Here is an 11,233-nt window from a genome sequence, read left to right on the forward strand (position 1 = left end):
CGCACCTTATCTTAGTAGGCCTAGCGTAGGGTCTAACTGCCTTATAGTAGATCCCTACTACTAGCACTAGTAGCTATAGACAAAGATATAATAGGGACTAGATAGGCAGGATTAATAGAAAAAGATTAGAGAAGGGGCTAATTAGTAGGGAAAATCTGTTATATAATAAAGTAAGTTTAGGAAATTTATAGTAGGGTAGGATAGCTATATTAGAACTTTTATAGTAGGGTGCTAAAATAAGCGTATAGACGCTACACGCGCGTACTACTTAATATATAGGCCTGTTATAAATTAGGAAGGAATATAAAGATATAATAATAAAACTAAAAAATATAGTAATAAAGCCTAATATAGATTATAAAGGACAAAGATATAACTCTAAACCCCTAAAAAGATAATTTCACGATAGTTTATAGGGGAAGGTTAGGGGTATATAAAGGACTTAGGCTTATGCCTAAGCCTAGGTCTAATATAAGATAGACCAAGTCTAACACTACTACTAAGCAAACACACTAGACACCTATAAAAAGGCGTGGAGGGCTTATCTCTCCTTTAAGATACTAAATACTATTATTAACGCTTATTGCATTCTTCCCTTAAGGCTAGTCTATAATAGATTACTACTATAGCTTATATATACGCTAATAGTACTACTCTTACCCCTACTCTTATTTATTAGTTCTAATCTAGAGCTCTATAGGATACCTAGTTATAAGATTTTAACCTATTATAATACTAAGCTTTCTTTATAGGATTACTAAGTAGGTAGATAAGCTATACCCTAGGGGTATTCTAGCTTAAGGAGGTGTTTAATTATAAGATAAAAGCTAAAGCTTATACTTTATACTAGCTCCTTATCCTTAATAGCTATAGATCTTATATAATAATAGAGTTTATTAAGTATTATAATAAATATAAGATTCTATTTATAATATATCCCTCTTATAGTACTTATACCCTTTAGCTATTTAATATTATAGTATTTACTCCCTTTATAGCTTTATATAAAGCTTAACTATCTAGTTTTCTAGATAGCTTCTAAGGGCTTATAAGTATTACTAAGAGAGATTTCTACTAGTTATTTAATACTATATAGAGTAATACCTTTAAGGAAAAGCTAATATTAATAGCTTTTAAAGTAATAGGTATCTTACTACTTAACCCTAATATTATCCTTTTAAGGTTTAAAACACCTATAAATAATAGTAACTAGCCTTCTTTAAGTAATAGTATAACCTTAATATTAAGTATAAGTAATTAGAAAAAGATAGTATAGTTACTCTATAATACTATAATTAATATCTATAATAAATAGTTAAAGAAGCTTAGCTAGATAATCTATACTATATTAGTAAGAAATACTCTACTTAACTATAAAAATAAACACCTAAGGGCTACCCTAGCTAATAAGAAGAAGTGTAGGAAGCGTAGTAAACCTCTATTAGTACCCCCTAATAATAATTATAGTAGTAGTGCCTAATTTATTTTACTATTAAAGGTAGAGTAAGTATTTAAGCTCTAGAAGTAAAAGAACCTTAAAGAATAAGAGCTATAATACTAAAAAAGTAAGGTAATTAAGCTTTATAAGTAATAGAAGCTTACTAAAGCTTAACTTATAAAGAAGTATTACCTAAATTAAGTAATTACTAAGAAGGAGTAGGAGGAGAAAGCTACCTAAAAAGCTACTATATATAATAAGTAGAAAACTACTAAATAACTAGAAAAGTAACTCTAAAATAATATTAAAATATCCTAAATAAGTAAGAGGTAAATCCTTAAGCCTCCTACTATTATACTAGCTAAGGTAGTTAATAAGGAGCTAGTAGAAGAGGATATAGTAGTAGAGGCAACTTTATAGCGTAGGCGCCTAATTAGACCCCCTAAAAAGCTACTTATATAATCTAAAATATTTAATCTACTCTAATAGATTTAATAATTATAACTCTAAGAAATCTTATAATAATAGCTATTATAGGTGGCGCAATATCCTTATTTAGTGGGTGGTGGATTTTGGTGTTGGTGGGCGCTCGGTGGGGGTGGGCGCTCGGTGGTGGATCACGTTAAGAGAATTGTCACTCTCTGCATGCACGTGAACCCGGGGGGGGGCCGTACGACAGAAGACGACGTATCCAGTATAGGACTCACTTTAATCTGCTTCACAGACCGGGTTCAAAGGAATCTTTCTACATCAAGTCTGAATAAAATCCTTGATCTTGGTCTCGCTCTTCGGTGTTGCCCCAGGTGAGAGCGACCATCCAAAGTGCTAACTTGGTTCATCCTAGCAGACCGATTACGGGAACTAAGTCATCCAAATGGCACTTGAGGGATGGACTGAACCTAGTGATGACAACATTGGCCGCTTGATCGTGAATGAACGGTCCATCACAAACATTGCCCATAATGATCCAGGCAGCCAAGATAGTCGAGCAGAGAAGTCATCTCGTACCTGGTGAGAGCTCACTCCTCACTCATCTAACTTAGCCCGGTGATTGAATGGTATCCAGGCAAACTCCGGGTCACAGAGCACTTCTTCCAGGTGCCCCGTGACTACTCCAACCCTTCCTCCGGTACCATACAGCTATTCGCCCGCTCTGCTCTCAAAGCAGAGAAACCAGCAGATTACACGGCAACGTCACACATTGACCCGAAAAAGACGCAATTACCATGGCTCGTCTATCTCCAAGGTGGTCCCGGCTTCGAGTGCCGACCTCCCCAGCAGATGCCCTTTACTCAGGCCATCCTCGACAAAGGCTACCAGATCCTCATGCTTGACCAACGCGGTACTGGCCTGTCAACCGCAATCAGCCAGTCGAGTCTGCAGCTGCGTGGCGACGAGAAGGTGCAAGCAGAGTACATGAAGAGTTTCCGCGCAGACAGCATCGTCAAGGACTGTGAAGCCATACGCAAAGCGCTCACGGCAGACTATCCCGAGGATAAGAAGCAATGGAGTATCATGGGCCAGTCATTTGGTGGCTTCTGCTGCACCACCTATCTCTCCTTCCACCCAGAAGGTGTCAAAGAAGCGTTTTTGTTCGGTGGCCTGCCGCCGTTGCGCACCCAACCAGATGAAGTGTACACGCGCGTGTATGAACGCGTCAAGCAGCGAAACGAAGCCTACTACGCAAAGTATCCCGAGGACGTGGATCGCGTCAAGCGCATCATAAAGCTGCTTTCACGATTCGGAGATACCACTGTTCGCGCCCAGGGCGGCGAAGGTTACCTGTCTGCTCGCCGATTTCTGCAACTCGGCATATACTTTGGCAAGCACGAAGGCTTCGAAGATGTGCATGCCCTCGTTCTCAGAGCCGATACCGACCTTACTCAGTTTGGCCATCTAACGCGACCGTCGGTGCTCGCGCTGGAGGCTGCGCAAAGCTTTGATTCAAACGTCATCTATGCCCTGCTACATGAGCCGATTTACTGTCAGGGCGAATCTTCCAATTGGTCTGCAGAGCGTATGCTCGAAAAATTTCCCGAATTCTCCTTGGAGAATGTCGATAGCGACAAGCCGGTTTACTTCACGGGCGAGACGATTCACCCATTCATGTTCGACACCTATGCGGAGCTCATCAAGCTGAAGACTGTGGGGGAGATGCTAGCTGCGGAGAAGAATTGGCCGAAACTGTATGACCAGGAGCAGCTGAAGAAGAACAAGGTACCGACATACGCAGCGGTGTACTTGAACGACATGTATGTTGATTACGACTTGAGTATGGAGACGGCAAGGGCCATCAAGGGATGCAAGCCTTTTGTGACAAACTCGATGTACCACAACGCCATTGGCGCAAAGACGGACGATGTATTGAAGGAGGTATTTGCTCGGAGGGACGATGTCATCGACTAAACGCTTGCATATTCTTGAAAATACAGCATACCACAGCATAGCATAAAATACGAAGGCTTTATATCCTTGGCTTCTCCTCCGCATGGAATATCTTTTGCGCCTGTGCCAGTTGCTCTTGGAGGTCTACATGCCAGATCCACTGCATCCTGGTTAGGAAATTATCCTGGATCTTGTCCAAGTCATCTCCCAGTAGCTCAAAGTCATACAGCTTCCCAGCTTCCAAGCTCGTTACCACATTTTTCTGTGACCGTTCTCTTCTCACCGCATCGAATGCCTTGAATGCTCGCTCCACATCTTCAATTGTGTCCGCCTCTTTGATAAGACTTGACAAGATGTACGAATCTTCTATACACATGCCAGCACCGGCACCCTGATGTGGTGTGGTTGCATGTGCTGCGTCGCCTGATAGACATACTCTGCCCTTGGTGTAGGTTTTGCATGGTAGGTGCATGAAAAGTGCCCATATATCTGGCTTCTCCATGGCTCCAATGATCTTCTGTACGTGAGGACCCCATCCAGCAAAGTCGGCTTCCATGACTTCTTTGGACGTAGAGACTACCCATTTATCGTCTTCCCAGGTGTCGCGCGAATTGAAAGCGACAACTACGTTGGTTAGTTTACAGCAGGAATCGCACCATAGAGGATATAGTACTTGCCATTCATCGTCTTTCCGTGCTCCACAGGAAAGGTCAAGAGATGCCCGTGATAGCCTAGGAAGATTTGACTATTCTGTGCGACCTCATCGCCAAGAAGCTCAGAAGCTTTTTCCATTGGTATCAAGCCACGGTATGCATATTTGCCAGAAAAGATGGCCTTGGAAACCGGATCATCCTCTCCCAACATCCATTTTCTCGCAAACGATTTTATTCCATCACATGCAATCACGGCGTTGTGCTGAGCAGTCGTTCCATCCGTGAACTGCAGCACGATATCGCCGGATCCGTCTTTGGCTTCATCCATGCCGGTCAGTCTCTTGTCGAACTTGGCGATGCCTTGTGGGATTTCCTTGATCAATTCGTCCAAGAAATGGGCTCTGTACACGCCACCTCGCCCCTCTGTCGTATTGAAGGGCACATTGAAGAGCGCCTCTCCCACTTTGACGTCCTTTTTGACGTAGCCATTCGCATCTGCTTTCCGCGCATCGCCGACCCGAATGGTGAACCACGAGTCTTTACTGGACTTGTTCCCCGTCTTGCACTTGAGGAATGCGCTGTAGATTTTGGAAGACATGAGCTCCATTGCGCGACCAGCATTAGGCCCCAAGGCGACGCCTGCGCCGATCTCGCCAAAGTGGGGTGCAGCCTCATAGATTGTAATGGGTATGTTGTGTTGGAGGAGGGCAATGGCAAGGGTGAGGCCTGATATGCCGCCACCCACAATGGCCAGATTGTATGGCTTGGATGAGGGCATGATGATGGGACCTAGGATGGAAAGGATGGAGGCGCGTATATGGCCAGGGAGGGTTTGTCAGGCTGTGTGGTGGTATCAGCCGGTCGTCCAAATATAAGAAGGACCGTACTCGGTACTTACTACCAGTCGCAGAGGGGTTTTTTTTGGCAGCAGACCTTAGCATAGCGTTAGCCGATGACCTTCTTCCAATGATGCACGGCAACGACGCGACATCAGTGAGTTTTTAGCCGACGTGAAGCTATTTTCGGCAGGGATGTCCAAGGTGGCCATGGGATGCATCATCCAGCCCGGGCGTGGCTGCGTGCGATCTCCAGATCGGAGGCCGTGTGGGGTAGCCAAGTAGAGTACAGGACGGTGACAGTATAGGTAGTGGTAGGACAGATGGTTGCTGCATCTTTGGTGTCTTTTGTGTGGGGGGTCAGCCACACAGCAACACGGTACAGGACAAGGACAAGGACAAGGACAAGGACAAGTACCGTAGGTAGGAGGCGGACGCTAGTCCCAGCCGGAGTAGCCACATCTGGTAGATCGAGCGCCAACCCACTGCAGCACACCAAATGGCTTGGGTGACGATGAACTTCAAGGTTGCATCATCGTCCAAAGTCGAGATCCCTCCATGATCACGAAGTGATACAGGTAGGACTCTGTTCTCTTTGCTCGTTCAACGGTGGTTCCATGGCCTACGACAGAGATGGCCATTGATCCTTCTCGCCGTTTGTTGTCTTTCTGCTCTGTGAGGTCATCGGCCCTATCATCCACTCTGACACGAAAAATATATAGCTGATTTGGGGTGCTGTATGCTTCAGCTAGCAGTCGGATAACCTCTCCGGTCCGCTCTCCTAGACATATCTTGATTCCCGATGCCACCCGCCCCATATGCCTCTAGGCAGCCTCCTAGCGAGGCAACCAAAAAGCCCGTCACAGTCCTAGTCACTGGCTTTGGAGTACGTCGACTCATCTCGAGCCCTTTTTTCTATCATAGTAACAGTGTGCCAGTCCTTTCTGGACAAGGTCCCTGACAACCCATCATGGGGGGTCGCCCTGAGCTTACCTGCTCTCATACCCGCATCAGCCGATAGCCCGACACCGATACATATTCATGTCCACCATGAGCCCGTCCGGGTTGCTTATCAGCATGTACTTGACCTCGTCCCAAAGCTTCTGCCCCCGAAGAACCCCATGTACCCGGCTCCAGACATCGTTTTGCACATTGGCTTAGCTGCTGGACGAAACCACTACGCTGCAGAAGAAGGCGCCTGGGGTAGAAACTATGGAAAGATCCCAGATGTAGATGGCGAACGCTTCTCTGACGACGACATGGAGACGTTGTTCCCTGCTAAGCAATTTCCACAGAGGCTATGCACCTCATTCGACACCTCCGACGTCCTTGCCCGATGGAAACTCAACCTCACAGACAGCAACAGCGCATCCACCCCCGACGTCCGCATCAGCCAGGATCCTGGCAATTTCCTCTGCGGCTTCATCTACTACAACTCACTAGCGCATTACTATTCTCTCAGCAAAGATAAAAGACCGGTTGTGTTCCTACATGTCCCAAATATAAGCCGCAGCGAAGATGAGATGAAGCAAGGTCTGCATGTCACCGTTGCGCTGATCAAAGCACTGGTACAGAGTTGGCAAGAGCTTGGTGTAGCTAGGGACGAAACGAATGGTCCCGTTTCGACTGAGCAAGTGCCTTTACAAGGCCAAATCGACAATAATTTCTCCACTTAAGAAGGCTACAGGACTAGTCAAGGGTAGAGAGAGTGGGTTGAACGAGCAACTACAGGGTGTAGCATGGTGATCTTAACGGGCTCCTTGTGAACACTAACCCTCTAATATGTTGCTATATATTCCTAGAAATCTTTGGTATATCTCGTGCTGGTCATATGTCTACCAGTACTATTATCTTTCATCTCATCTCTTGTCTATAAAATCTGTATCCCCATCTCATCTCATTGTAGGACGACCCTGAGGTGAAGACCGCTCATGACAGACTCACGCCACCTTATAACTACGACGATAACGCATCATTGCTTTGGTGTGCATTTATATAGCGGAAGTGAGCTATGTTATATAAATTAAAACTAGACCCAGGTGGCGGACAAGAAACGTGGACCAACTCCTCTGCTCGGGCCAGGTGACTGCGGTTCTGATTGACCCGAGAGTTGGAGTACGGGGTTCTCCATGTTTACCGTGCTTAGTTTCGCCTTTTTTTTTTGCCATATTATTCTTGCTGACTGCTCCATCGCGCCCAGTTCTCTACCTTGGTTAGGGATGTCGCTGGTTACATTATATACCTGTTTACTTGATGCCAATGACTCATAGCGATGACGCAAAGTGATGTTGGGGTCCATTCTGATGTTTTGAACCCCTCTCCGCGACTTTTAGCTACAGCCCTTCTTACTCGTGACAGCATCAAAGCTCCTTCAGGAAACACTTCAAGATCATAGTCCTATCAACACTAGCGCATCCGACACCATGGAGACAAGCATTTCATCATCAGTGCCAACAACTTCTGCGCTCCCGCAACCCATTATAACAACCAGCCGCCTCGTGATCCGAGCCCTCCATCCGCAAGACAATCACTCAATGAGCCTTAACGCGAATAACCCCCTCATCTCGAGATACATGTCCAATACCTTCCCAGACCCTTACACGCTGTCCGCCGCTGACGACTGGATCGCCATGAATGTTGCTAAATCCGTGCAAAATGATTTTGGGATTTGCGAAAAATCCTTCCCGGAGGCAATTATCGGTGGCATAGGGCTTAAGCCTGGCGCGGATGTGAATGCCCACACAGGGGAGATTGGATTCTGGGTCGGGCAGAACTACTGGGGAAATGGTTATGCGACTGAAGCACTAGAAGCTTTCACGCAATGGGCCTTTTTGAACGAGGAAGTCGAAAGGACGAGGAAGACGAAGTTGTACGGTGGTGTGTTTGGTGGAAATACCGCCAGTATGCGATGTTTTGACAAGTGTGGGTATACGAGAGAGGGAATATTGAGAGGTCATTGCGTGAAGAACAGAGAGACATTGGATTTGCACATCTTTGGTCTGCTCAAGGCAGACTGGGAAGTGAGGGTCAATAATGTGTTCAACAACTCCTGAAGCGTGGGAAAAGTTGATGGGTGTATTTCAGTCAAGGAGCAGGGCGGGCGACGTAGGCCTGAAGCTGCATGAGTGATATCTCGGCCGGGGCGTGGTGCTTAGATCTCGTTATAGCCACGCATTTTGCATCCCCGTACTTGCTGCCGTTTCCTTTGACCAATTCCTGGGCTTTTTTCTCGCCCAACAGATCCGTCAGACTATACAGGGCGACTTTTCTCCCCCGCCATATTGTTGTAGGGTTAGAAAGCTCTGGGAACTTCAGTCGTGGTTGCAATCGAGGGACGAGAGGCTCGGCATACCAATTCGGCGAATGGTGAGTGACGTCTGGAGAGGCATGTGGATCTATCTTAGCTGCGAAGTGCTTGAGAGTATACGTTGCCCACTTTTCGAGCTCTTGTTGGATCTGGATAAGCTTCTCGTGATATTCATCGGCACGAGTACGAAGCGATCCAAACAGCAGGACACAAGACACGTCGTCTACGTGCTCGATATCTTCTGCTCGTGGGCTTGCGACAGGAATCAAACGGTCTCTAATGATGAAAATGGAGCTCAGCTTCTTGGAGACCTTGTTACGCATGGCCTGCAGGATGAGATCAGGCATGTCTTCTCTCCAGATCATGTTCTTCAGATTAAGACCGCTCAGCTTCGCGACCATGCGAAGAGGAAGCACCTTCTCCCATGTCTTCTTTTTGCCCAATTGAGTAGCCACATGTCGATGGCCAACGAAATATAACGGTGGACCAAGGTGACTTTGTTCGCTTACGAGTGAGACTGGGAGTAGCCAGGGGTCATTGGTCTCGGGATGTGGCCGCGGATATACAGCCATCAGAAGGTCACTAGGGAGCAGGATGGTCGTGAGTCGACACTGGCGAACGGGTGATGCCAACACGCGCGCTGATGATTCTCAGTATCAATTCTCAGAACCCAGTTTGTGCAAAAAGCCTACCGAAAGGAATTTCACATAATTTCTTTTGGAAAGGCGTGAATTCAGCGTGCTTCGGCCGGTCCTTTGGTCGTTGCCATTTATGTCTATCCTCTAATGCGACTGGATCGAGTAAAGGGGGCAGAGGGAGCGCCTTAGCCTGCTCGTCTTTGCGTTCACGAAACGTTCGGTGGCCCTCTGTGCGAGTAGGTCCAAGGTCGTCACCTCTCAGTATGCGACCGGGAACAAAGGTCGACGACTGACGCCATTGTGCCGTCGGCGGCCAGTTACGTACGCGCAAACGTGGGTTCAGGCGACAAGTCCATCGGCCCAGCATCAGGTTGGAACAGAAAGGTCGTGTGAGGTGTGTTGGACAAAGTCGTGCAAGGCAAAATGGGTGAGCGGACCCCCGTCTTGGCGACGATACCGGTACCTAACGTACCTACAAGACGTTATCGCTCGGAGTTGTTCGAGCTCTCCGTGTACGAGACAGCCCACCACCAACATCACACAAACCATGGCAACAATATTACGGCGCGCTTTAAGGCCATCGGTGTTTCGATTGCCCTGCAGATATGGCCTGCGATCAATGTCTAGTCAATTCGGCTTCCAACCACAACGGAGTCCGCAGCAACAAGAACAGCAGTCCCCGCGCGCCATGTCGTTACCAATACCCTACGTGACGGAGACCACTGTTAGTTGGTTCAAGCCTGTATTTCTATACTCCTGCTGACTTTGCAGGGTGGAGGCTGGAAAACTTCCGATATCTTCTCGCGCCTCCTTCAAGAGCGCATCATATGCCTAAACGGTGAAGTCGACGACTTCATGTCCGCCAACTGCGTCGCACAACTCCTGTTCCTCGAAGCGGATAATCCCGAGAAACCGATATCCATGTACATCAACTCGCCTGGCGGTAGCGTGAGTGCAGGCCTGGCAATCTACGATACGATGAACTACATCCGCAGTCCAGTCAGCACGATATGTATGGGCATTGCGGCGTCAATGGGCTCGCTGTTGCTCGCTGGAGGTGCTGAGGGGCATCGGTATATATTACCGCATGCACGCGTCATGATTCACCAGCCGAGTGGTGGGTATCGAGGAAAAGCCAGTGACATTGCAGACCACGCAAAAGAAATATTGAGAATCAGAGACAAGCTGAATAAGATCTATCAGTCGCACGTTACAAAGAAGAGGACGCTAGAAGAGATTGAGAAGTACATGGAGCGCGACTACTTTATGGATGCACAAGAGGCGGTGGACTTTGGGATTGTTGATAAGATTCTGGAAAAGAGGGAGGCTCCATCGAAGGAGGGAGAAAAGAAGTGAATGTGGTGATTGGGAGTGTGTGATAGAGGGCCTAAAGATAGATGGGCAGGCTGGCACATTCTCGAGACTCGTAGCAATGCACGACTGGGGATGTTGTGAATGTCATGGACCGAAATGACGTGCTGCGCTCTCAAACTTCACATCATTCATGGGCTGGAGCTGTGTGTGCAATTGGATAGGGTTCGATCTGTTCGATTTGACATATTGGTTGCATAAAAAAAAAGCTGGGCAGTTCAGAGCACCAGGCCAGAGTCTTTCGAGTACCATACCCAGTGGGCAACTAAAAGATGCAAGACCACGCTCTCATCCTCTTCGTGCTTCAGTTTTGCATTTACAATCAAAATTACTTTGGAACACATCTACCATATAACCAACAGGTGAAGGCCTGGCGCCCGCATTCGCCTGGCTACACAGGCATACTATGTACCCCCACATGCTTACCTACACGTGAGGACGCGCCGCACTACTAGCGTACCGGTAAGTTAGGTCCCACCTGCCTCTTTCGAACCCCTGCTGTTTGCTGCAACTCTACCGGTATAGCAAACTGGCTGAACCACTTGACAGCTTCATTTTGCTTGTTTCGCGTGTTGTGGCGTGCGAGACGACCTTGGCAAACAATC

The 11,233-nt window shown here is 47.1% G+C and overlaps 6 protein-coding genes across 6 annotated transcripts; 4 read left to right on the forward strand and 2 right to left on the reverse strand.

The window, feature by feature from the left end:
- Positions 1 to 2,312: 2,312 nt before the first annotated feature.
- On the forward strand, positions 2,313 to 3,844 carry IAQ61_010192 (uncharacterized protein; the record flags this gene model as incomplete). The annotated part of the gene is made up of 2 exons (XM_066098693.1): positions 2,313 to 2,449; positions 2,482 to 3,844. 2 exons carry the CDS (start codon positions 2,313 to 2,315, stop codon positions 3,842 to 3,844), a joined length of 1,500 nt encoding a protein of 499 aa, XP_065951238.1.
- A 58-nt stretch (positions 3,845 to 3,902) lies between these two features.
- IAQ61_010193 (uncharacterized protein) lies at positions 3,903 to 5,254 on the reverse strand (the record flags this gene model as incomplete). Its single annotated transcript, XM_066098694.1, has 2 exons — positions 3,903 to 4,447; positions 4,480 to 5,254. 2 exons carry the CDS (start codon positions 5,252 to 5,254, stop codon positions 3,903 to 3,905), a joined length of 1,320 nt encoding a protein of 439 aa, XP_065951239.1.
- Positions 5,255 to 6,114: 860 nt separating this feature from the next.
- Positions 6,115 to 6,988, forward strand: IAQ61_010194 (uncharacterized protein; the record flags this gene model as incomplete). Its single annotated transcript, XM_003841520.1, has 2 exons — positions 6,115 to 6,198; positions 6,251 to 6,988. 2 exons carry the CDS (start codon positions 6,115 to 6,117, stop codon positions 6,986 to 6,988), a joined length of 822 nt encoding a protein of 273 aa, XP_003841568.1.
- Positions 6,989 to 7,735: 747 nt separating this feature from the next.
- Positions 7,736 to 8,365, forward strand: IAQ61_010195 (uncharacterized protein; the record flags this gene model as incomplete). Its single annotated transcript, XM_066098695.1, has 1 exon — positions 7,736 to 8,365. The coding sequence occupies one exon, from the start codon at positions 7,736 to 7,738 to the stop codon at positions 8,363 to 8,365; it is 630 nt and encodes a 209-aa protein (XP_065951240.1).
- Positions 8,366 to 8,396: 31 nt separating this feature from the next.
- On the reverse strand, positions 8,397 to 9,624 carry IAQ61_010196 (uncharacterized protein; the record flags this gene model as incomplete). The annotated part of the gene is made up of 2 exons (XM_003841522.1): positions 8,397 to 9,259; positions 9,312 to 9,624. 2 exons carry the CDS (start codon positions 9,622 to 9,624, stop codon positions 8,397 to 8,399), a joined length of 1,176 nt encoding a protein of 391 aa, XP_003841570.1.
- Positions 9,625 to 9,765: 141 nt separating this feature from the next.
- On the forward strand, positions 9,766 to 11,167 carry IAQ61_010197 (uncharacterized protein; the record flags this gene model as incomplete). Its single annotated transcript, XM_003841523.2, has 2 exons — positions 9,766 to 9,981; positions 10,029 to 11,167. Coding segments are annotated over 2 exons (801 nt in total), but the record flags the coding sequence as incomplete, so codon positions are not given.
- Between the last annotated feature and the right edge of the window lie 66 nt (positions 11,168 to 11,233).

The sequence above is a fragment of the Plenodomus lingam genome, assembly GCF_022343315.1.
Source record: "Plenodomus lingam strain CAN1 chromosome Unknown contig_8, whole genome shotgun sequence".
NCBI classification, from domain to species: domain Eukaryota; kingdom Fungi; phylum Ascomycota; class Dothideomycetes; order Pleosporales; family Leptosphaeriaceae; genus Plenodomus; species Plenodomus lingam.